At 40.7% G+C, this 26,031-nt stretch overlaps 2 protein-coding genes across 2 annotated transcripts; one reads left to right on the top strand and one right to left on the bottom strand.

The window, feature by feature from the left end:
- Window positions 1-10,262: 10,262 nt before the first annotated feature.
- On the bottom strand, window positions 10,263-14,838 carry LOC115043871 (lumican). The gene is made up of 5 exons (XM_029502631.1): window positions 14,448-14,838; window positions 12,860-13,183; window positions 12,353-12,677; window positions 11,698-12,015; window positions 10,263-10,515 (listed from the first exon to the last, which is right to left on the bottom strand). The coding sequence occupies exons 2-5, from the start codon at window positions 13,175-13,177 to the stop codon at window positions 10,364-10,366; spliced, it is 1,113 nt and encodes a 370-aa protein (XP_029358491.1). The 5' UTR covers window positions 13,178-13,183; window positions 14,448-14,838; the 3' UTR covers window positions 10,263-10,363.
- A 6,200-nt stretch (window positions 14,839-21,038) lies between these two features.
- Window positions 21,039-24,067, top strand: fmoda (fibromodulin a). The gene is made up of 5 exons (XM_029502698.1): window positions 21,039-21,401; window positions 23,084-23,206; window positions 23,316-23,456; window positions 23,537-23,804; window positions 23,916-24,067. Exons 1-5 carry the CDS (start codon window positions 21,039-21,041, stop codon window positions 24,065-24,067), a joined length of 1,047 nt encoding a protein of 348 aa, XP_029358558.1.
- The last annotated feature ends 1,964 nt before the right edge of the window (window positions 24,068-26,031 follow it).

Here is a 26,031-nt window from a genome sequence, read left to right as displayed (position 1 = left end):
CTTGCATTCCTCCAGAATGAGCTGCAGCCAAACTATAATGAGGCAAACACATGTGGGCAAAGGTCTGAAACACACATGTACGTATGTGTGGCTCCTCCTTTCACTTTGCTTCATGTTCTTTCTCTTTTCACAATTATTCCCTGTTCAGTCAATACCATACTAAGCTCAGCTGGACCGAACATCTGGACCAGGCAGGTCCCAACTCAGGATACTTCAACAAACATGGCAAAAGTTTGAATGTGAACGTTAATAAATGCGTCAGTTTTTTGGGTTGGTTGCTGTCTCTTTCAGCTCCTCTGCTAGTGTTTAAGAGAAGCTTGCAAGAATGAATCAGCTCCTCTGATCCACTGTGGCAGCCTAATTTCTCTGTGAGAGTTTTTATACTTTGCAGGGATGACATCATTGGAAAGAGCTGCTCATTAACAGTGTGTTTCATGACTACATGTCCATATTGTTATGTCATCTGGAATTTATTTAGAGCAGCATATTCAAAACCTTTAAAAAAGCAAAGATGATTCTCTGAATGAGGTGGTCTGCCACAAATGGTCGGCTTCTTGTTGGCACTAAACTGATGCTAAATGCGACAGACTCATACTGTGGCTGTAGATCTGCCTCTACAGAGATGGCTAACAGAGAAAATTGGAAAGTCTGAACAAAGAAGACCAGTCAGAAAGTACATTGTGTTTCTATGCCACATTAGTTGAAGAAAGTGAATCCAGTTCTTTGAAATAATTTGTGATAACATTTATGGTATTATGAGGACTAAGAAGTGGTCACCTGGTCAGTCATGTCAGTCATTTTAGGAATTAGTACTGTATCATGTTCTCTTTGTGTATTGAGCTGAGACAGTCACTAACCTTTGAGATTAAAGCAGTGGTTTAGTTTTGCATGTGAGCACTGAGTCACATGTCTCGTGGAATGTAACTGCTTGGCCTGACTCTGGAGGGAGACTCTGGAGAGAGATGGTCGGATGTCAGTGCTCTTGTTTTTCAGGGCTGAATTCAACCTGTTGATTCAAGGAGAGAGGGATTTATGGTGGCAGACAACCTGTGCAGGAAATGTTTAAGTAGCAGTCCTCTTCATTACTATTACATTTTGCAGATTTTTACAGCTGTAAGCTTTCCAGGCATATGCACAGAGCGAGGCTGGCTCAGGCCAAAGCCCAAAATGACTTTCTGTGTATAATAAGCTGAAAACTTTCCAAGAACAGCATGTTCTGTCATCCTCAGAGTGATCTGGGTGATTGAGCTGTTTGGTTTTAAGGAGACACAGAGTTTCACACAGAAATGTTCCCAGAGGAAACACAGCAAGATGTAAATTGGTACTCTACAACATTTACAGACTTCTTTGTAATCAGTTTTATAGCATTATAGCTTGTTCGCACTGTCTATACTGCCCCAGGGGTCTGCAGGCCACGCCCACTTTTTCTTTTCCAAAGTCAACTGAGAAATCCATAGCTTTAGACACCAAAGTTGAAAATAGTTAACAATAATAAAAGCCGAGTATTTAAAGTTGCCAGTCACTGCGACACTCTTCATGCACATCCAAATATTTCTCAGGAAAATAATAATCATCATCATCATAATTATAAATAAGCATATCCCTATTGTATCAATCATGACAGGATAACTTTTTTCCACTTAAAAGCAATGTAGGGTATTTTTCCCTACATTGCTTTTAAGATAAGTATTTTTTGGCTAAGGCCAAAAAAATGCTTATCTTATCAGCCAAAAATAAAGTATGCAGACATGCTCGCTTTTCGTGTTTTGTTGTTAGCTCCTTCACCAAGAATCTGCCTAAAAACACGATGCTGCATGCTATCCTGATGGGTAATTGGAAGGCCTTTTATTTATCTATGGAGCCACACAGAAAACAATTCTGTCATAACACTGGCAAAAAAAATTTTCACCAGGCCACATTGTCTCCAAACCCATCATTGCTGCTTGCTAATGTCGACATAGCTGGAACACAACACTCACCTCCATTAAGGCAAACTGCCTAAAAAGTGCCGTCTGACAGCCACACAAATTGCAGCTCCTACACAATACCTATGGCAGCTGAGGCCGAGAAGCATGAGATCATGTGTAAAAGTATACAACATGTGCTATTAACTAAATAGTGCTTTCTCAAGACAGCTCATTGTTAAGCGTCCCAGTAGAAGGAAACCACCTGGACAGTGGACATTTCCAAATCAAAGCTCAACCATTAAACTAAACTGTTTAGACAGGCTTCATGCACTCTTTGTGCACAGTCTCAGGAGCTTCAGTTACAATCGGTGCCATGACTTCATGACACATGCATTTTAGTCATTATTCCTTTTTTCTTCACAGGTGAAATGCTCGACCTTTGTTATTTTGTGTAGATGTGAAAGGTGTGTAACCAGGCTCAATTCACAGCACACTGCACTTAGATGATGGAGAATGATTGATGGAAGATATCTGTCTATATATTGTTCGCACTAACATGCCAGAAAGCATAATGATGCTAGCTTCTCACATAGGTCAGTGTTTTTAACCATTAGGTAGCAAAGAATAATAATGATAAAAAAGTTTGTAGCTTTGAAGCTCATATTAGTTATTGAGTATTACATATAGTATCTGACCACAGCCTCAGACCCAATCCCTCAACATGTTGTGAAAACTCCACAAAGCTGTGAGACACTGTTGTGTATGTGGTGAGGGACAGTCACTGTTCAGGGACAGGCTTAGCAGACATTCAACACATTGGATTAAAAAAAAAGACTTGGTTAACTCCAGGTCCAAGTGTATGGCTGTAGGACATGTGGTCATGATGAACTGGTTAAAATTGTTGTGGAAGTGCTCTGAACAACCAACATCATTGCAGCATATTTGTGTTCTGCCAGTTAAGACCCCAACAACATTGAAATAGTGACTGAGATATGGTGCAGTAAGACAACATGGTAGCTAACAGTCTATTCTTAGACATCTCTTAGCTGCTGCTCTGAAATGCTAAAATCCTAATTTTCTAAACATGTCATCTGGGGAAAAAAAACTACCATAAAACTTTATTGCTTTATGCTTATGTTGTTACATGGACACTCTCAAATAAAGTCTCAGGCTCAAAAGAATTGCTTTTTAATTTTGTCTTTCACACAGCAGCCAACATCTAGTTGCTGATGTCTCTGTAGATTACATTTCTATGCAGATCTACTAGTTTCTTAGCTTAGGAGTTCTTGATAGTCTCTCTCTCCCTCTTTCTCCTGCTCCCTTGCTCCCACTCTCCTCCTGTCAGTTGTTCTGTGAGTTTTATGTTTAGTTATTCCTTAGCCTTTTTTAGCAATAAGCGAGTATGTCATGACAATATATTTGCAATCATGGAGTCGGGGCTCTGTGAATTTGGAAGAATTTTTTGTAGAGCAGCAAGGTGCCTGCCAATAACAAGAACCCATAATCTCTATGTTTATTTGTAGTTCTTTTTGGGGGGAAAAAAAGTGCAGAAATGAAGGGAAAAATTTTGATGAAGTGGCAACACTACAGGCTATTTTGACTTTTCAGTTATCTACAATTGAGTTGACCAGTGGTATAAGTATGCTTAATCAGTCAAAGACATTTGTGATTACAGGGCAAAAATCAATATTGCATAACGGTCTTCACCTCGACTCAAACTCTCCTTCCGCTTTTGGAGATGCATGGGTGCACCTAATATCTTGCATAGGAAGAAGAGATGTTGATGTTGACACAGATGGGTTCTTTTTGATCAAAAGGGAGCTGCCCATATGCTTCATGGTATAAGTTACAGTGATGTGAATGTGTATGCGCTCGTCTATATTATGTTGGGTCAGCTGCATGTGTTTCACATATGAGTCACTGAACTGGTACTCAATGAAATATGGAATGTGTAATACAGACTCCCATAAGTTGTCAGGCTCTCTTTTCACACGCAATGCACATTGCTCACACATACAACATGCAGGCTGGGCCCTGAACTCTTCTTCTTTCACCCTTAACCAGTCAGACACATGCAGCCAGCTACATTCCTGTGCCTCCCCTACCTCTGCACATGTTAGGTTAGCAAACCCGTGATATCAAGAACAAAAAAGACCACAACTGCCCATTCAGCCCAGAGTTGTATTGCATTGTCAGCTGCAGAAACATGGTTCTGTGAAAATCATCTGGCGATGCAGAGACTGTGGGAAAACTTCGACAAATTATATCCTAAATGGTCCTTTCACTATTATGACGATTCCTCAGACTTATGGTGTTTATAGACTAAATCGTTATATGTCTCTTATGCTTATGTTCCATGTCATGTCTAATGTTAAAAAATAAAAAAATAAATAAAAAAATTGATGAGTCCAGTCTGTTGGTCTCGAGGAGGATGATTACGAGTCATCCTCCACTTTTCAACCCTTGTGCCGATTCCTATTTCTGAAGTTGTGTTTAAATTGAGTCGCTGCTTGGGTGTCCTCTTTCTGGCGATAAATAGTTTCAACCACACTTACCACACTGTCAGTGTTCATGACTCCATAAAAGAGGAGAAACTGTGTTGAGACCTGGGGGGAAACACAAGACAGCAGAATCAGCATCTGTGTGTCTGTGTGTCTAATGAGAAGACTGGAGGTCCCATTCTTGCTTGTAAACAGGCCTGTAAATGAAACTAACAGCTTCCACGGTCATTTAGCCAAAACCAGAAGTACCATACAAGTCTGCTATGGATTTAGAGATGATTTCTCCACCCAGCAACAGTCTCTTTGCACAGCTGGGAGGTCTAACGCTCTAACGTATGAATTCCCCAAGTGGTCCACCAGCATTTTAGCTATTTTTGCTTGATGCTTATTTGTTAGACATGAATTTTCGATTTTATATTTTGTGGAACCGTCAGAGCTCTGACACATCTTGCATTTCACTCCTCAAAGAAAATAGAAGCTCTTTTTATTGCTAACTTTGCCAGCTGGACCTCTGGTCATACATGATACAGCAACAAAAGCCCTCAATACTTCCAAGTCTTACTTCCTTTATAATTCCAACAGCCTACCTTGAGGATAAACTGGCAGATGAGGCTGCTAATTTTGCCAGAAAGCTGCTAAATAAATGTCAAAGAAAGAAAAGGTAATAAGGCAGTTAAATACAAAATATAACAAATACAACATCCCTCTGCTGGTACAACTCATTAGTTGTTTTCTTTGTGTGTGTGTGTGTGTGTGTGTGTGTTTTTTAACACCTGTCATCTTTATCACAGTCCCAGATGACACAAATATCTGACAGCACCAGTTACTTACTGGCCTTCCTACAGGTATGAGCAGGACACTTTCAGTTAGTTAGTTAAAAATATTTCCTTCTGGAGTTGGTAGAGTCCAACATATAGTTAAACGGAGGATATAATGGCCTTTGAGTCTTGTTACTGCAGTTTATTTTCTCCATAGTTGCTGAAGGTGTAGTAAATAATTGGTGTTGTCAGATAATTGTGTCTTTAACTTTAACTGCTATTTGAACTTGCAATTCACTAAATGACAACACCACGGTCTCATATAGGACAATGATGAGAGTCACTACAGCGAGGAGCTCCATTACCTGGTTCACTGGTGTTTGGATGGAAACCTGGTCCTAAGAAGATCAGTGTGGAGTACAGGGCTACCCAAAGGACAGAATTTGTGTCACAATTCATTCAAAGGGACTAGTTGTACAACATCAATTTCTTGGGAGTCCACAACACTTTCCACTTGGTGAAGAAGTCACAGCAAAGGGTGTTGTTTGTTAGGAAGCTCACCCAAGCCAGACTCCCCTCTCAGCTCCTGGTGAGTGCACCACTGAAAGCACCCTCTGTCTCTGTGTGACTTCATGGCATGCCAGCTGCACAGTATAAGACAGGAAGGACTTGGCCCGGGTGGTGAGACAGCCCAGAGGATTGTGGGAAATTCACATCCAGACCTGGACTCTGTGTATACCGGCAGATGAGGACCAGCAGCATGGCCACCGATCCCACCCACTCTCCCTGGTCACAGACTGCTTCAGAGATCAAAGCCATAAAAACTCAGACCAACTCTGACCTCCATCACTCCTTCTGCACAAACATACCCCAGCTCCAAAGAACTGAGACACTATAGGTCTGAGAGGAACTGGAGAATCAGGTGACAAGTAGACAGTAGTAGACACACAGCTCTCTCTGCGTGAGCTGACTTCAGAAACAGAGAGGCAGAGCAGCAGTTTATGAAACAGACAGAGGCACTGCACTGGGACAGACAATATATTAAGGGTTGTGTGGTGCTGAGGGTTGGGGTTAGGTGATTGAACAGAGTTACAGATGATTCAGCAGCTATAACATCGGGACTTTGGAGTGACAGAGCAGAATGTCAGCATAGAGAGTTGAAGCACAAATGTGATGCAATCATGTCATGAATATAACCATATCCTTTTATACCATCTAGATACATTTATCAGCTTTCATGGCTTTACAGTGAATATTGTTGTTTACAGCAGTGCCACAGCAATTTCTATGAATCACCAGTTTCACACGTAGGCCACACATGCTTCCATTATATAACAAGTTTACAACAACATTGTTTTGCTCCTGCTTCTTGGATAAGAACTTTTGATAGTGGGAATACAGACAAATGGCAGCAGTGGATATAGTCCACTCAAAAGAGTTTGTACCCAAAGTATATTTCTACAGGAAGAGGGTCGTGATATGTGATGAGACCTGAGCTCTGCTGCTCTATGTTTCTACGTATTATGACACCACAGGGAGCTTCACTGCATATTGTTTTGGCTAGTGGTTTCCAAGGCAAAGCTTCGTTCAGAGGAGAGGAATGACCAGAGCTTTAATGAGTCCACCAGAGTTTTTCTTTGTGTTGTTTTGTTTTTTTATGAGTGCAAGTATAATCCCCGAAGTATGAATAGCTTTAAAACTAAGATGAATAAAAGTTTTCTTCTGTTCATACAAAAAAAAAAAAAAAAAACTCATGATTTGAGGTTTCAGACCAGAGAAGTAGAGCTGATCTGTTATAAACAGTAGTTCTTGGAGGTGTTTTCCTTGAAATGAAACCGTGACAACTAGTTATATTTTACATCTTAATTTTTCATTTTTTATCCTCCTCAGAGTCAGTGAGTCTGGACGTTGTGATGGAAATAATGATTAGGGATAAACGGTCCACTATTAAGGACTAAATGTCAAGTATTTTCAGTCAGTGGCTCATTCCATTGTGACATGCCAGGCAGCCTTTCAGGTGTTCATATGTCATCTGGCTCTGCAGTGCCTCATCCTGCAGTGTAAACACAAGCCAGCTGGCAATGCCTCAAATTCTGCATCCTCCCACGCATTTGAGAAACAATAATCTTCACTAATACAAACTACATATCATATTTCAAAATGTTTTTCTTTAAAGTACCACAATTTTTTCTCCCAATAAAACTGTGCTTGATATTTGATCATTGTGCCTCATGGCTCTGAAACTGAGGAATGCAGCTAAGGTCTGGCTTTACTGTATAATGAGTGATTTACAGCACTAACACTGACTACAGTGAAATCAAGAAGAAAAAATTAGTTTGACGTCCGAACAAGAGGTAATACCACATTCATAAAGGCAGGCATTCAGATGAGACGACACCATTAACATCATGAAATCGCCTGTGGCATTTACCTCTGTAAAAGCCATAGTCAAATAAGACACAATTTTAAAAATAGCTTGACATTTTGAGAAACGTGTCACTTTTCTATCTGGTAAATATAGTCAGATTGATAGATAGACTGAATGATTTACTTTATTGTTCCCAAACTGGGAAATTCATAAACACATTCTTCAACAATTATGTAGCTGAAGCCAGCTTCCAGTTGGGAATAGCTTGGCATAATGACTGCACGGAAATAGTTTGCTTGGCTCTGTACAAATATTAGAAAATCCAGTGTAACCTTATTGAGTGACATTCTATAACATTTTGTTTAATTCATACTAAAACAAATAGAGGGTTGGATGACTGGTGATGACAGAGCCAAACTAGGAGTTTGCTACACTATTCAGCTGTAAATGCGAACACAAGTCAGTAAAAAAGTTGATAAGCTTATTTCTCCAAATGTCCAAATGTAGCAGTGGGGCTGTAAGTGTCTCGTTTAAAGTCTCTTAGCAGATGACACTTTTTGCTCAGCCTCTCTCCAGCCGTCATAACTTAAGCTGTACACCCCTGTCTGGTTGTCACTGAGAAGCTTACACAGACTTTTATTGTTGATGCTCGTCCCTCAAAGGAACTCTGTGGGATAGACTCCTTGCTCTGGTAAAAGTGTGTCCAGACATAGCAAGACTCTGATCAGACCATCAAACACACTCATAGCATTTATAAGACATGCTCTCACCTGGAAAATATGGCTGTGGATTTAGTAATGGTGGCGCAAACTCAAATACACACACACACATACACACACAAACATACAAGCCTAGAAGCAGTAGGCTTGGTGTAATTAATGGTAAGTAGTTATATTTGGACTAAAGTATTGTGCATTCAAGATTAATTTTCCACAGGAAAAGTAAATTTTTTTCAAACACTCACTTACATTTAATCTTTAATGTTTTTGGTAACCCCAGATTACTCGCCAATCCGTGGGTTAGGCCCCCACAGGGGACACAACACAGGCTCTTTCTTTTTTTCCTCCTTTATATATAGATAAAATGTAAAAAAAAAAAAACTGTAAAGGTCAGTTATCACATTTTCAATTAGTTAGTTTTGTTTATTTTGGTGCCATTTATAACAACGAAGGAGCCTATTTTTTTTTTTTTTTAATTTGCCAGTGTAACAAGAGCAACCATATTAAATTAACCATAAACATCACAGTCATTTTACAAAGTGAGTCAGACTTCTACTATTCTCACATTTATTATATATATATATATATTATTTTTCGCAATGTTAACTGCAAAGATTCCTACATTGTTTTTTAGAGTAACATATGTTATGCTTCTGCATGTAATGATTGAAAATTGTGTTGTGTTGGGATCAATAAACATTAGTCCTCTTCACTTGAACAAACAGGAGCACAATGACTCTGATATTGCTTAAGTAACAAAAATACAAGTGTCTCTTTATAAGGAGAAAAAAAAAATGTGTAGTGAAACATGGGTTCCTCATTTTGCAAACCTTGTATGTTCCCGAAACAGCTGCGTGGTGACATCAGGACACCCTGCATACAAAATGGAGGCAGACCGCCTGTGGATTTGTTTCATTTTTAAAAATAGATTTTGGGACATTTTAAATCAATTCTGAATTGTAGTAAATGAGAATCGCGATTCTTATATGAATCGATATTTTTGGCACACCCCATAATGACACAACAGACTTTAAAAAAAGTGTCCAGAAACGCATACATAAAGTAAACCAGGGTACAATCCATGATGGCACCATTAAAAGCTAAATGTCACAGTATCAAAAACAGACATAACATAACACAACATAGCCAGTCTCTTTCTCTTAAACACACCATTTATTTGCTCTGTCCATTTTGTAGACTAGAGGAAATGTAAAAGCTGTGACTGGGTGGTTATTTTTCATGTTATAAAGGATCACACTTCATTCCGTTATAGAATCAGTTAAAGAAAAAATTAAAATCTTATCAAAGGGCATTTTTCATTTATATTGTAAATTCTTGCCTTAAAAAGAAAAGGATATAAAGTGGACTTTATGTGATTTAGTCTCTTTGTTTGAATAGTTCTTATTGAAGCATTTTAAACCTTCAGTACTGGACATCATTAGATCACTGATACATTGTGCCACCTTTACATTCATATTTTGCATGCTCTGTGAACATTCCTTTATTATAAAGTATAAAATATTAGATTTAGAAACTTGGGAAACAGCTTGATAAACTGAGGTCAATTTAAAACCTAGTTTTGCTATGAAAACATTTTTTTTAGAGTGAGACTTAAAGACTTTCAATGTGTCAGTGCATTTTCATATTCCACCACTGGCTCCAGTCGTGGACTTATTCAACTGTTAAACATTGTCCAGCAAACTGAGTCAGATTCTAACAAGGGAAAGCAACTGAATGTTGCCATTTATATATATTTCCCTTTGCCTAAGACAGCTCACTTAAACCACAACAGATCATTCTGACCATTCAGAAATGAGAGGGTTTGTCAATGTTCCTATTCACTAATAATACACAGATGTCCAACTCTGTTCAAGCTGCATTTGGAAAAGTTGGGGTGCGATGAGTATGCTCTTGCGGTGTGGGAAATGTTTTGATCAGAGCTTTTGGCGTTTCAGTAAATTAACACTTGTTTATCATAGAAATTCAAGCTAAGGCGTCTTTCCAAGGTCTTTGGTTTCTGGTTCTATGGCTGACTTTTTCAAGTTCACAAAACAGTCATGTTTTTTTTTTTTTTGACAGTCATATACAGTAATGCTCATTTTAGGTGGAGTCAAATGTAAATTCTTTCAAGCACTCGGAGGCAGAAGACCCAATCAGATGGCAGGTGTTGGTAGGAAAGCTTGTTTCCGTCCAAGCGTAAGATCTTCATCCTGGAATAGGACAGAGGTCCCACTTCTCTGCAAAAACTGGTCATATTGAACTCTGTGGTGAACAGACAAAAGGCAGGCTGTTGAAAGCATATACATACCAGATTATATTAGTTACACATTATTCATCCAAATTACAACCATCTGCTCACTGACGGGTTGTCAAAACAATGCGGATTGTAAAGCGGTCCAGAGAACTTTGATCGCACATCTTGTACAATGTGTTCACCATGCCTAATTCTTCATGATGAAGGCCCTCAGTTGCTTGTCCTATCTCTGCAGTCTGCAGATGTGCCTCTGGTTCTCTCACTGGGCCTGCGTTTTACGTTAGATCTCTGCAGGTGCTGTGGTGAAAATGAGGGCAGAAGAAGCCATAACACCTTCGTCTGTTTTCTCACTTCATTTCCAGTAGTGGAGAGTCTCTGCACAGACTGCGGGCTTTGGCACACAGGAACTGTGGTAGCTGTAAGGCTGCTAGCTAGACGATGAGGTGTGTGTTATTGTGGAAGTGTTTGGCCGTCTGTCTGTCTTTTTGGTGCACAGCCCTGCAGTCTGCTGCATCATGCACTGACAAACGAGAGCTGATTTTGATTTTGCCAGGCCTGTAAGCCAGAGGCTCCATGTCATCTCTCCTGGACAGTCATGTGAAACAAAATGTGGCTCCTGGCTACAAGACTACTTCATCATGAAATAAATCCTGTCAAAAAAAAAAAAAAAAATGCTAGAGAGATGGGGAGCAGACAGAGAGGAGAGAGGGGGAATGAAAAGGGGAACAGCATGTGCTTCTGGCTCATTTGGTACTCTTACCACTGAATCCATCACAGATGTTTTCATACCACTCTCCTTACTTCTTTGCCAGCCCACTTTCCTTTCAGTCCCTCCTCTCTTCTTTCCTCCACCCTCTTTTCCTTCCCTTTTTACTCCCACGTCTTCCTCTGAGTCCCTCCCATCCCTTCGTTCTCGCTCCACTTCCCTCCCTGACTCATCTCAGCTGCTAGCTGCTAGCTGATCCTCATGCACTGAGGAGGCTTCTCTATGATTCTTTACAGTTTCTTCACAGTTATTGTCAGATTTTTCTCATTTCTCCTCTCTGCATCACCTTCAGAGATGTTTACCTGAATAACTTATCAACACTGCTTGAAAACTCTATCAATCTGGGTACATGTATGGGAATACGTTTCAACATATAAAGTCAGAAACACTTGCAAGGTGAAAGGCGACTGCACCTGCACCTCACCTTGTATCTCATTGGCCTCCAGATAAAGGTACTGCAGGGTGCTGGGGACTGTGGGAATTGTAGTGAATTTGTTATAAGAAAGGTCTAGCTCCACTAAGCTGGAGACGTTAAAGAGCTGTGGCTGCACACTTCTGCTCTGCAAACCACAGTGACTTAGACGGAGGTACTTCAGGTTAAAAAGCCCCACAAAACTGTCCTTATCCATCACAGTGAAGGAGTTATTGGACAGATAGAGCTGCTGGATGGACGGAGGTAAATGCCTTGGGACGGATGAGAACAGATTCCCACTGAGGTCCAACAAATTCAGACTGAAAAGACCTGCAAAGACAAAAGGAGGGGATACAATTATAAAGAAACAAATTCAAAAATGACTGGCACAAAAGTGTTTGAGAGTGGGAATAAATGCTCAGTAACAAGCGCCAACATCAACTTGGGAAAAATTGGCTGAATTAATTCTAACTGTTTTCATTTGCTGAACATTTCAGAAGTATCTAGATTTAATATTGCGTTATTTATTTACTCAGATATTGAATACTACTTTTTCCTTTTGGCTTAATGTGAACAGGTACAGGACAGCTGCTCATCGACGCACTGCCCTTTCTCACTAAGCATGCCATATACACTGAACAAAGCCAGTAAAAAGAGAGGGTTGTACCTTTGAAGTGTCCCCCTGTGATTGTTTTCAGTTTATTACCCTGCAGCAGCAGCACCGTTAGGTTCTGCAGGTTCTGGAAAGCTTTGGGACTGATGCTACTGATTTGGTTGTAGGCCAATCGCAGCTGCCTGAGGCCTGCTGGGAGCGGACGGGGCACTGAACTCAGGTGGTTGTAGTTAGCAAAAAAGTAACACAGCTGGCTTTGGTTTTGCAGGGCGGTCTGGTCCAGTTTGTCGCTTTCTAGTTGGTTGTGGTCCAGGATGAGCCAACGCAGCCCAGTAATATTGGCCAAGTTAGAGGAGGACAGGGACGAGATATTGTTGTGCTGGGAATAACAGAAAATATAATCTAAAGCATTTTGTCTCTTTAGACTTCAAATAAAAGTTGTACAGTGTAGGGCAGTAGAGGTCAGCCACTGTGAATGGGAAATGAAAAACCCACATGGGTAAGTGGAAGACCATTGTTAGCATAAAACTCGCTCAGTACTTTTGTGTGTGGTTTTCTCACCTGAAGAAACAGGTATTGGGTTTTGTCAGGCAAGCTGTCAGGGATGTCAGCCAGACCTCTGCGGTCACAGTAAAGTGCTGTGGTCCACTGGATGGGGCAGTCACACTGTTGGGGGCATGGCTGTGGGTTGTTGGCTCGGAACCAGGCAGGGTCTATACGGTTTTGCAGGCTCAGGACGCTGGGCTCGCCCAGCAGGCGGTTAATCCACAGAGGAATGCCACCATACTCCATGTAAGCAACAACAGTGGGTGATGCAGAGGGAAAAATGCATAGCAGCCCCAAGATGGCACAGTGCAGGAGAACCATGGAAACAGCCATGCGATTCTGAAAATTAGACATGAAGTTAAAAGATTGAAATTAGAACAGATTTTACATGTTGAATTCGTTTTACTAATGTACAACTGCGCAGGCTTTTATAATGTCAAGTCCAATAAAATGTCTATCTATATCATGTGTGTGTCTTGGCTCAGGCATGGGTATGACACATTTTAATTAAAAGCGTAGGCAGAAGCTGTATTATGGGTTTTTGAAACTTGCTCTAAAAGACTCTAAAAGAGAGAATAAGCTTTGACCTTGACATTTAACAATAAAGGGTCAGGGGTCTAGTGATTACAATGCTGGTGTCTCTAACGGGTGGCCAGTTAGCACTTTGAGATTGCTTTAAAATTAAAGTGCACTAAATATGAACTATAAATAAAATGGGGTTTATTGTTTTTCACTCATCCAGTAAAATTTCTGGAAATGATTATTGCTTTGCCGTAAACTTTAGTACCGATATTCACATCTACCTAGTGCTATATTTTAATGGTTTCGGTGGACCCTTACATTTTTTCATAAGCACCACCACCAACCAGGTCAGAGTTTTAATTTGCCCAGTACTTTGGTTTATTACCAAACACTTTCAAGCCCAATAGTATTTCCATAAGTCTCATGTCTCACATAGCTCATCTTAATGCAACTGCATCACTACAGTAAATAGCTGCTATATCCTTTTAAAAACAAAAATAACACCTTTATACTTCATACGCTAATTCTTTTCCAGGAATTCTTTTACATTGCAAGATAAAAATAGTTCCTTTGTGAGGTAAAACAAGGTAACCATTTTAATGCCAGTCAATTTCTTTTTACCATGACCTCATAAATGATTAAATGAATGGAAATTTTGTGCCACTGTTTGAATTGCAGCAGAAGTTCAGGTGGTTGCATTTGCATTTATGTCTCTGCAATGAAACCACTGACTATGAGAAGGAGAAATAAATTTTTTTCTGTAGATGGTTATGGTAATGCCCACAAAAGGACATACACTGTGAGTCTTAGCAGTGAGTAGGAAAGGTTTGAATCATCAGGAAATCAGACTTAATCAGCATGTCTATGATGCTGCATTTTGCCTTTCTCACCTACATGTCCAGTCTTACTTCACAGCACATGCTCAACAGATTGCCAAAAGATTACTTGTATTACGCAGTCATGACTCAAACCAACAATAGTCAACTAGTCACACACAGTAATTAATGTTTCCAGTTTTGCTTGCCTTGCAGTGAGAGGAAATGGAAGCAGACAAAAAAACAAACGGCAGACAGACACTTACCTATAGATCAGGAGTTCCGACAGGTTGTCTTAAATTTCCAATGAAACACTCGGTGGGTGCGTGCAGTGTTGATGTGTCTGTGTGTGCATGTGTGTGTGAGTGTGAAAGTGAGAGTGTGTCTATGTGTGCGTATGTTGTCAAGCTAGCAGCGATGTTTATCCACAGTCGGATGCATCCCCTTCGTCAAACGCTGCCCACACCTCCTCCATAAGCTTCCCTCACTCCCTTCTTCCTTTTCCCTGCTCTCAGCTTTCTGTAACATGTTGGAGCCACAACATTTGGAGGAAATATGTTTTGCACCATGGAGATGCACTGAATATACCAAAAACTATCTACAATGACTCCTGGACAAGGGAAAGTAGAGGAGAGATGTCGAACGGATGAGTTTGGATTCAGATGGTTTCAGCTGTGTTTCAGATGTGAGAAAATTTTGATCAGCATTCAAGTATACAATTGTGTGTGTGTCTGTCTGTCTGTCTGTATGTGTGTCTGTGTGTCTGGGATTGAGTCCACAGTATGTGTCCTGCCTGTAGACAGTCAAGCTACAAAGTACCTGGGGAGCCAAAGAGACCATTCAGTGTGTGTGTCTGTCTCTTTCTGTGTGTGTCTTAATGTGTTTGCGTGCGTGCATGCGTGCGTGTGAACTCCTTGCAAGCATCTGAGAAGAGGAAAATGATTCCAGATCCCTCTCCTGCCAGACAGAGGGGAGTGCTCGGAGAAGAGAGGCAAGGTGGAAGCCAAGAGGGAAAAGAGGGGACAGTATTTCTTCTGGAAGCAGGAAAAGAGCGCCCCCTATGAAAACCATGATGGCCTCCTGTAGTTTTCAGCTGTTTTGGAGGAATATGCACATTAAATGAAAATCAAAGCAATCAAGCGTGCAAGACCAAAGTTGTTTTTTAAAGGTTTCCAGAATATGGTTTGTAATGCCCTTTCAGCTCATGTGCCACACAAGGAATAAAAAACTTTAATGCAAACAACAACAACAAATATCAGTGGCACGCAAACCTGTGGAAAATGTATCTACCTCATTTTGTGTGAATGCTTTCAATAATAGATGTATTTCATCCATGACCTCAAGCCTTGTTGTGGTGCTTAAGGACAAAGTCAACGTATCACCACAGTCACTGTCATAGATTTAACCTACCAGTGACACTTGACTCACCTGTCATTTTGACCCTTCTTTGGCACCATGAATGTTCCATCACTAAAATCTAACCTACATACCTCATGATGGCACTGGAAGTAAATTCTGGAGGTGACCACGGATATCTGTACAAAATTTCACAGTTGTCCTTCTTGTTATCACTAACATTATCATCCCAACAGATTTGCTTTAGAAAGGAAAGGTAATAGCACCTTTTTTGATCTCTGCTAACCCAATTCACACTTTTCCTTGGCTGTTAAACTTCTTGTTCAACAGCGTTGTGCTGTGGCAGTTTATTTCTAACTGGTTGAGTCAGGGTTTTCGGAAACATGAGCTGAGCCGGTGCGTCAACAGCTGCAGTTTGGCAGTTCCTCAGCACCCTACACACCCTGTGCTCTAGTTCCCTCACAAACAGGAGGGCAAACAGGAAAAAGCCACCTTCCACTCAGTGATGGCTTCAGTCCAAAAGAGCACTTTACACTGAAACGTTGAATGTTGAATGCTGTACTCGTAAATGTTCATTCACTTAGTTGGATTCTTTCTCAGTATTTATGCAACCCTTGAATCTTCCCTTTCATTATTATTTTGTAAACTTGCTGCAGGGAGGAGGTGTGATTATTACCCCTGATTATTTAATCGCTGTCGCTGAAACCAGAACATGACCCATCTACACATGTTAGCGCAGCATTACATTGGTATGATGTCAGTACAAAGATTTATAACCAATTCAAAAATGAATGGGTTTATGTAACCTATAATTATGTTTGGTGCCAATATGTTTGTTCATTAGTCATCTTCTAGAAATTACGCAAGAGAAATTACATTCATGTTCTCTGACATACAGGAAACCACCCGAGGGCAGAAGTTGCCCTCAGGTGGTTTCCTGTTTGGAAGTTGGCAGGTACAGCTGCCTGTCTGAGAACTCTTCAGATGCACCACAGTTACTTGTTTCCTCCTGCTCTCTGTTTGGCTCTGCATCTCAACATCTTCCTAGAAGAAAATGAACGTGAATTATTTTTGCCCTTGCCAGGGCCCGTTGGTGTTGGTACCTTCATGTCAAGTGTGTCACAGTGGAAAGGCTTTGTCTGTATTGCATCACTTCACATACTTTATGACATTTGTCCTAGATTTGTTGCTGATAAGTTCCACAGTTGAAACTGTCAACAAAAAGGGACAAAACATTATCACCTCACTAGTCATTTAACTGCCACTTGAAAGTTTTCAGTCATATCAGGTGTCCTTTATTTGCAAATGTTCAATGTTTTCACTTTCAGGCTTTTAAGCATTTTTATTATTATTACTATTTTATTTTTATTTTTATTTTTTTCGTTTTAATTTTGTTCTCAGTTAAGATATTTGCTCCCCTCCTATTTCTGTCTTTCTGTCTGTCTCTCCCTCTCTGTGCATGTGTTGGTGAGCAGCCACAATCACGACTACAGTAAGTGTCAGTTTTTGACTGATCCATTTGCCTGAATTTTGTCTTTCAGTGTCTTAGACATATATAAGGTTTGCCATGATTGTAACTTTCCTTTTTGAAATTAAAATAAAGTAACTTAAATATCTGCTTCCTTTTCCATACCCTGCTCTTGGTCTTGACATCATTTCACTCACCTTCTGCTCTCTACATTGGTCTGCAACATTTTCTGTTACAGACAGCAGAGGGCTCTGTGTCACTGGTGAATCAACATCAGAGATAAGCTTCTGAGGATTTTGTGGGGAAAGAAGCACTTTATTAATGGGTTGAGTCAGAGAAAAGGAGTGTTTTAATGTAAAGTGTAAAAATTGCACAGACTGAATGAAGAAATGTCATTGTAAGCTCTCCTTGTTACTAGCTTTACTACTGTACATATACTGAATTGTTTTAATATATTTTTATTTTCAAAATCAACTTTTCCCTTTAACACTGAAACTTGAAGTGTTGTGACTAAAGTAAGGCTTTAAGGCTGAGTGTGTTTCATGCAGTAGACATCTCCAGCACAGTAAAGGTCTGGAGATGCAGTTGCAGTTGCAGCTGTGTGCATCTCACAGCATTAGATCATCAGCACAGCATGCATCTCCTTTTCCAATGCAGCACAGGATGTTCAACACAACCAAAATCAAAATGAACATACAAACATGAGAGGCTGCTGCTGTTATCAATGGGAGTAAAAGATGAGAAGCTTTATTGTGGTGTAATCAAAAACATCTGTGTGTGATTCAAAATTGTGCATGTGTGTGTGCGTGTGTGTGTGCGTGTGGACATCTGCTTTCTATTGCATAGTTTAGGTTGCCCCTTTGCCCTGGGGTGCCATGGTTCAAGTTACCTTGAGGATCCACTTTGTCCTGGGACAGAGCATACTTTCTACACGAATGTGTGTGTTTTTTAAGTGAGAAAGTGTTATTTAATCAGTAATTTAATTTATTTGTAAGCTTAAAGCATGTTTTTGTTTGGATGCCTCATGTGATACCTACGTTGTAGGTTGTGTGCATGTACTGTATGTGTAGTTCTGTATCTTCACAGATATACTGTAATATTGAGCTTTTGATTGATGATTGAAGCCCTAACAGGAAGATAACTACAGCTTCAACACGGCACTTTAGTGATTGCAGATCTATCATCACCAGCTGATCTGAATTATGCAATGTATGTATGGCAATCAGATGTATGGGCGTAGTTGCACAGTTGGGTTCAGTTGAAATGATACACTGGTTTCTGCTTGCTGTCTGCTTTTCATACATGCATGTCTTTGAAAGCCTGAAGAGCCCCTGATACTTTCTGCTGTTGATGGTATTTTTCTGGTGGCTTGTTGTGTTTTTCTGCGGAGGAGTGACAAAAAGAAGGAAGCCCAGAATGAAAATTCCTCTGACATTCCTATGAAGAGTTGAGAGCTTGAGTGGAAGGGCCTTGACCGTCTGATCTTGTGATCTTTGCTCAGTGCTGCTCTTGACCCAGACAGGAGATTGTTGGGGGTTGGATTTGTTCGGGGCTACCCAGACTCCTCCTGGGCCTCTTGCTTTGATGTCCCGGTCAGAGAATATTTTTTTCCTACTTGACAGTAACTGCTGCACTTTTGCTCTTTCAAATTTCTGTGTTTTTTATGCTTCGTTACTTATCACACACATGCATACAGAGTTTATCGTTGTCTTAAAACAGCCCTTTGATGGTGGTTTTCCAGAGGTATTAACCTCATGAGGTGCATTAGGTTGTTTGCCATTGACAAGTCAAGGGTCAGAGGTCACCTCGGTTCAGTTCACACTTAATCAGTTATTTGGATGTGTGTGCAAGCTGTGTTGAGAAATCAGTCCATGCATATGCATTTGACAGATCAGTAAGCCATATGGTTCATGCAGAAAGTATTCTATCTATTTTGTTTGTCTTTATCATTTAAGTGTCATGAGAAAAATTGAAGGGGTCTAAATACTTTCTCTGGATGCACTACACGTTATTAGCAGTTAGGGCAAAGTTAGCAAAGCTTTTCATGACATTTAACATATTACACATACATTTTTCATCATTTGGACATAAAATTTCTGCCTGCTGTTAAAATACAAAAGCAAAGATGACATATTCATCAATAACTTTGTCACTAATCTATCAATGTTGTGGGGGAGCTGGAGTCAATCAAAGCCGCAGGGTCAACGCTGTACCCCAAATAGCCAGTGCCATTCACTATCGATGTATTTACAAAAGCAGCACTTTTTACAGTATTGAAAGGCTCTTGTTTTGCTATGTAAAAAATAATCATAATAATTTTTGGATCAAACTTTTGGTGAAATAGCAAATAAGTCAAAGTCAACTGGCAGAGAAGAAAATGGCTTATGAGGGAAATGCAAAACACAGATTGTGCAGATCTCTGGAGGAAATACTGAAGTCAGCAGGGTGGCGGTCAGCATAAAGTGGCAAAGGAAGCGGGGCCCATTTTGCTGGTTTTCACACACTTTTCCTTGTGTTTGAATATGTGAGTGAAACAAAAGTTGGTAGAAACTCTGATTCAGATGGGGCTGGTGTCAGAGAGAAGATGCAGAGGCAGGAAGAGGCCCACATTAAGCCCAGGCAGACAACATGAGAGGACTGTCACACATGTTTTCATTTAACCCTTTACAAGATGGGTGTTGGAAAGAAGTGGGGAAATTTGGGTCCACCCCTTTAACACTGTGTGTTTTTGCTAAGGTGGCTGATGAGAATATGAAAAGCAGATATTGTTATCTGTTAGCATCTATTGCATTAAAGGCAATAGATGCTAATGTTTGAAAGATAAACATTTGATTTCCTTTCAAAACATTTTCGCCACATCCGCATCAGCTAAAAGAAACCGTAACTAAACACATTCATACCCAAGATTGGTGTTTCTCTTTGATTTTGTCTCAGGTGCTGTGACAGCAATTTTCACCTTTTTCCAACTGATGAATAATTTGGTGAAGGTCCAAATTGAGAGCGCTGGTTTGAGCTCAGAGGGAATCAATGTTCTGATCATACCAATTACATCTCATATCACCGATATTGGTGGAAAAAGAAGCTCCAGAGTGGGCGTGTGGGGGTCGTCTGGGTCTGCATGATGGAAATGGGGTGCAGGAGGGTGGATTAGGGGGTGGATGAAACTAGGAATAAATCAAGGGAAAGGGGTGGAGAAGGGGATGGCAAATGGAAAGGGTGGGGAGGATTTTTTTTTTAACCAACATTTGTCAAAGTCCCTTCTACTCCTGAGAACACTCTGTTTGGGACAGGGGACAAGGAGGGTCAGTCTCTGATCAGGTAGGTGTGTGTCTGTGTGCGAACATGTGTCTGTCTCTGTGGTATCTTTGTATGAAACCATGCGGGAGATAAACATGATGATGATGATGGTATGTCATATATTGGGTGAGGGGTGACTCTCTTGCTGCTGAGAATTATTTTTGATATCTTCCCACAATTCTGGTGCAGGAGGGAGAACCATTTACGAATTCATGGCAAGGTTTTTCCTTTTTTCAATGCTTCCTCTCTGGATCCCCAGTGGATAAAGACCCTAAAGAATGTGCCTCTCTGCAGGCAGTTACATTTTCAAAACAAGGTCGGTGAATGCACTGCACCTCTGGCCGATTGTTTACCCTTAACATGATGAAGGTTTGATTGATTTTCTCTTCCTGCGAGGAAAAAAAAAAATCATTAAGAATTGTTGCACCTTGGGAAGAACGCTCTTACAAGTTCTTTCTAGCTTGATGGCGGTTTTAAGAAAACATTTAATTATCTATCTTAGAAATCTAATCTCTGCTATACGAGAGAAAAACTTGGGTTAGGGTTAGGGTTAGGATCAGCACAACCCCCCCTCCCCTTTTTTTTGACCATCAGTTTACTTGTCAGTCTGTCAATATAGCCCCATCAGCAAAATTAGGTTGGTAATTTTAATTGATATTTACAAATGACCTTTTTCTCAGACAGTCTCTCTGACTTTATCTGTTAGATTACCCTGGAGATTTGTGTGCCTGTGACCATGCGTCTGGTGATTGTCCTGCTGTCTGCCCTGCTTCCACTATGTCTCTCACATGGACGGGACCCCTTTGCTTGGCTGTATAGCCGGCAGAGCCAAGGAAACATTTTTGCCGCTCTGCAGGCAGACACCACAGGAGGAGAGTGTCCAGATGTATGTGACTGTCCCCCCACCTTCCCTTCTGCAATGTACTGTGATGGGCGTGGCCTAACAACCATGCCAACCTTCCCCTCCCGAGTGAAGTACCTGTACCTCCAAAACAACGCCATCACAGCCGTGCCCGACTCAGCCATGGTCAATGCGACCAATCTGGTGTGGCTCATTTTGCACAACAACCAGCTGACATCTGAAGCCATTGGCAAGAAGGTAAACCCGCATCTGGTGTGAGTCAGATGGCCTGCAGGTGGCTTACAAGTTTTGTAATTGTGAAAGAAGTTTTATTGAATGTGCGAATGAACTATGTGTTAATTTTGACTGCATTTTTTTCCTCTGCTACAGCCTGCACACCTCTTCTATTGTCCTCTGAGGAAAAATCAAAAGCCAAAAGCAACGTTATGTACTTTGGTTTCACAATGCTGAGCCTTTCTTTTCACATGGTAGAATAACGTTCTATCGTTCAGTTTGTCTCCGTAGATGGGTGGAAAGCGTCTTTCCTTGTGGCCAATCAAATCGCTTCATCTTAAACCAATCCCACCTCACGCTGGGGGAGGGCAGGGCCACCAGTCCATCACAGGGCCAACACACAGCCACAGACAGAGACCAACAACCACTCACACTCTCACTCAGACCTACAGACAGTTTAGAGTCACCAGTTAACCCAAACATCATGTCTTTGGACGGTGGGAGGAAGCCCACACAGACACAGGAAGAACAAACTCCCCACAGAAAGGCCCCAGACTGGGAACCGAACCCCTCACCTTCTTATTGTAGGGCAACAGCACTGACCACTATGACAGCACGCTGCCCAACTGTTTGGTTCTGCATATCATTTTAACTAGTGTGTAATCTGGTTTTATACCTGGTTAAACTCAGGGCCGGCCCTGACAGTGCCTGACATGGCAAGATTTTAGATTGAATCTGGCTGGATACCTCTCTGTCCTTCACTGACCATATTGACAAGTTGCAATCAAAGGTTAAAGCTAAGAGCGGTTTCCTCTATAGGAATATAGAGGAAATATATATATATCACCTCTGCTCGAATGACCATTCTACCTTCTTTATCTTTGACTATGGGGATGTAATTTATAGATTGACCTGCAAGGGCCCACTACAAAGGCTTGACGTCCTTTACTGCACTGCTATGCCCCATACAGAACACACCACTGAACTCTATATGCATCTCTAAATTGGCCATTATGGCACACACGCCACAAAATTCACCGGTGCATTTTAATATACAAAACTCTCCTTGGTCTGTCCCCACCCTATGTCAGCTCTTACACTTCTCATCTCCTGCTTACAACACTTGGTCTGCCAGCGGGATTTTGTTAGATTCGTCTCAGATAGACTCATTTCAAGTCGGTGTGGCTAAGGACTGGAATGACCTTCAAAAAAGCTGGACTCTTTCATCTCCACATCGGCCTTTAAAACCACCGTCATGGACGTTTAAAGATTAATGCAGCTCTTTCTCAGGCTGCTAGCTCACTTTTTCTCAGCTTCTCGGCTCCTTGGTTTGTGCTCACCGTTGTGTGTCTATTTTAGCTTTGCCATTGTAATTGTTTGCTAACTTGTCTTGTGAAGTTTATTTGTTTATATTTCAATTTTCTTTTGCTTTTTTACACCCTTTTTCTCCCTTTCCCTCAAGAGGCTTTGCATTTTGTCAGGCTGCAGTTGCAAATGAGAAAATGTTCTTAATCTATTTGGCCTGGTTAAACAAAGGTTAAATGAAAATAACCTAAAAATAAATTAGATGATGGTGTGTTTCATTATTTAATAGAACAAACAGCAGTAACAGCTTGTGCTGTAAACTACAGCACAAGCTTATTTACTTTGTCTCTCAATACCTTTGCACATGATAAACAGTTCTTCTTTCTTTATATTCTTATTAGGCATTTCTGAAGTTGGAGGGACTTGAACGTTTATATCTTCAACACAACAATTTGACCAGCGTTCCGCCCAACCTCCCTCGCTCCCTGCGGGACCTGAGAATCAGTCATAACAAGATTGAAAAGGTATTTCGCTGCATACTTCAATATTAATGCAGAGCCCCTCCCTGTTCTCATTTAGGATTGTCCGTACATCACAGACATTATAACTTAAAATTATTGCACTGTTGCCTAGGTAACACCTGCAGACCTAGAGGGAATGGATAACCTCACCATCCTGTATCTCCATGACAATGCTGTCACAGACATGAGCACATCACTGAAGGCTCTGAAATCTCTCACACTGCTGGACCTCAGTGGCAACAAGCTGACAAAGGTAATGCATGTCCCTGTATGTGTCCCCTCAAATGGTCCGGCCACGTTCAACCCTCCCACAGCATTTTCATTGATGCCCAGGTCCCAGAGGCTCTCCCCGAAGGTCTGCACCAACTTTACATAGAGTTCAACTCCATCGACTCTCTCCCAGAGGGCTTCCTGGGCCGTTTCACACAGCTGCAGTATGTCAGGATGGCCCACAACCAGCTGACTGACAAGGGAATCCCCCCCAACACCTTTAATGTGACTGGACTGGTAGAGCTGGACCTGAGCTTCAACAAACTGGAGCGAATCCCTCCAGTCAGCACCACTCTGCACCATCTCTATTTGCAAGCCAACCAGATCAAAGGTAAAATGCACACACACACACACACTCACACTCATGATGTTATTTATCCATTCATTTGTCTTTCTAATGTAAGTACCTCTCCTCTCATTTTATTCTCTCCTGCTGCTGTAGAGTTCACTTTGGGCAGCTTCTGCAGCATTGTGGATGTGACAAATTTTTCCAAACTGCAGACACTGCGACTGGATGGAAACGAGATCAGTCGTCAGGACATCCCCTCAGAGTCATCCCTGTGCCTCAGACAGGCTTCCACCATCAAGGTTTAACTGTGTTTCTGACAGGTTTTTGGCTCTCTGCACACTGCACATGCACCATGATCTGTGACACATTATTTTAAGTACCAAAACCAAAGCACAAAGTTTTTGTGCTGTGAAAATCATCTAACCCTGATCCTCTTTACAGGTTTCTGTGAGGATCATTGATATTTTATTTTGAAACTATAGCTGACATTCTTTCTCTTTTTCCTTTTTTATTTTGTTTTTGTATCGTGTTTTTATAAATGTTTTGTCCGTTGATATTCCAAAAATATAGGATACTATAACACTGTAGTTTAATGTCTGCTGTATGAATATGGCTTTTTAAAGTTACATGCATCATTCCAAATGTTGAGTTTCTTTTGTTCTCTTCGAGGATACTCTTTCTGCAAAATGAACTAATTTCCATAGAGACATAAAACTGGGACTGTAGAGAATCAGGCATACAGCAGACTTGGTTTGGCTGTTATGATTCTTGAGTTACTGTATACATTGCTTGGTATTATTACCATGTTTATGTTTCCAAGCCTATAACAGAGCAAATAAAAGTTGCGACTTTTAATTCTTCTTTTTTCTTTGATTAATGATCGTCTAGTCTGCAATTGTGGCAGACTTAGGGCATTGTGTCCGATTAATAGAAACATGCATAACCCTAACCCATATAACATATACTTGTTTTCATAAATGGTTCATCCATGTAGAAAGTTTTTAAATATTAAATTCTATATTTCCTACGCTCTGTAGATAATACAGCAACTGTACGGTTCCACGTTACTCAGGGCATTAAAGTGCATGTGTATGGACGGGTAGAAACTGAAATGATTTATAGGACGCATTGGATGAAGTGGTGCTCTCAGCTTGGGTCTTACCCAAGGTCCACAAGAAGGAACCTGGAAACAGGAAAGCACAAAAAAATAAAACCCTTCAACTAACTGAAGTTCATCCAACACAGTGATTAAGGTTTGGAGGACAGAAAGGCATTTGGAGACATATTAGCACTTGAAATCAAATCCTTCAATCAGAAAACTGAAACAAATAACAGTGTTATGAAATATTCCTTACTCATCCCCCAGCTTTGAGACTGATTTCCACAATCATTACATTATATCTGTGAGGAACAACAAAGGCTTTTCTTGCTGCTAGATACTGAAATCTGTAATGTTGCACACTTAGTGTTAGACTTTTCCTCACTTGGCTAATCCCTGACCAGGACTGTGTTTGGGCAGTTGTCTCTTAAATGAGCATTTCCCTGCATCCTTATCTTTTACACCTTGGTTACTCACACTGTACAGACTAGTAAATAGAAACAATTGAAATAAACACAACCAATTGAAATAAAAGCTAAATTGTGAACTCTTGTCTTACAATGCAAGGGTTATTGTCACCTGACTGAAAAACAAAAGGAAGACTGGAAGTGAGGAAAATTACATTCCTTGTCCTCACATGGGGAATGCAAATATTACATCTGCCTGATTTTAAATTCTGGACAAAACAGCACTGTCTTCTGAGATCTCACTCTAAAATAGATTCATGAATGTGTTTTTGTCCAAATCTGACCATGTGAGTGATGACGAGCCGTTGCATCAGGGCTGAACCCTCTATGTGTCAGCTCATCGAGACTCATGATAACCATATTTAGTGTTTTTCTCTGTCACCATGCTTTGTAATCTGTGGCCACACCAGTAGCTAGCATCAGGTAATTTATATTATCAGTTTATAATGGCTTGACTGTGGCTGCACGTCATAGACCAAAATGGTTCTGAGGCTAAAAGAGCATCAAGCAAGGGTGGAGCCACACAGACACTGGGCAGAAATAAAGCTCACTGTTTAATGCAAAGGTAATCAGAATTATAAATAATAAATGATACTACTACTTCTCCCTCACAAATAAAAACTTACAAGATCAGTAATCAAAAGGGGAGGAGTTGTTTGTCTGATGTGTGATTTTGACCATGAAAAACAGGTTTTATTTTTTA

Source organism: Echeneis naucrates, chromosome 5 (assembly GCF_900963305.1).
Source record: "Echeneis naucrates chromosome 5, fEcheNa1.1, whole genome shotgun sequence".
NCBI classification, from domain to species: Eukaryota; Metazoa; Chordata; class Actinopteri; order Carangiformes; family Echeneidae; genus Echeneis; species Echeneis naucrates.
The sequence above is the reverse complement of the archived record's forward strand: the minus strand, read 5'-3'. Positions and strand labels throughout refer to the sequence as shown.

Coding starts and splice junctions, on each gene's coding strand:
- LOC115043871 (XM_029502631.1), bottom strand. CDS start 13,177: ATGGCTGTTTCCATGGTTCTCCTGCACTGTGCCATCTTGGGGCTGCTA. Junction 12,678..12,859: donor CCCAATACCTGTTTCTTCAG/GTGAGAAAACCA, acceptor TGTTATTCCCAG/CACAACAATATCTCGTCCCT. Junction 12,016..12,352: donor CACAGGGGGACACTTCAAAG/GTACAACCCTCT, acceptor TTGTCTTTGCAG/GTCTTTTCAGTCTGAATTTG.
- fmoda (XM_029502698.1), top strand. CDS start 21,039: ATGCGTCTGGTGATTGTCCTGCTGTCTGCCCTGCTTCCACTATGTCTC. Junction 21,402..23,083: donor CTGAAGCCATTGGCAAGAAG/GTAAACCCGCAT, acceptor TATTCTTATTAG/GCATTTCTGAAGTTGGAGGG. Junction 23,457..23,536: donor GTGGCAACAAGCTGACAAAG/GTAATGCATGTC, acceptor ATTGATGCCCAG/GTCCCAGAGGCTCTCCCCGA.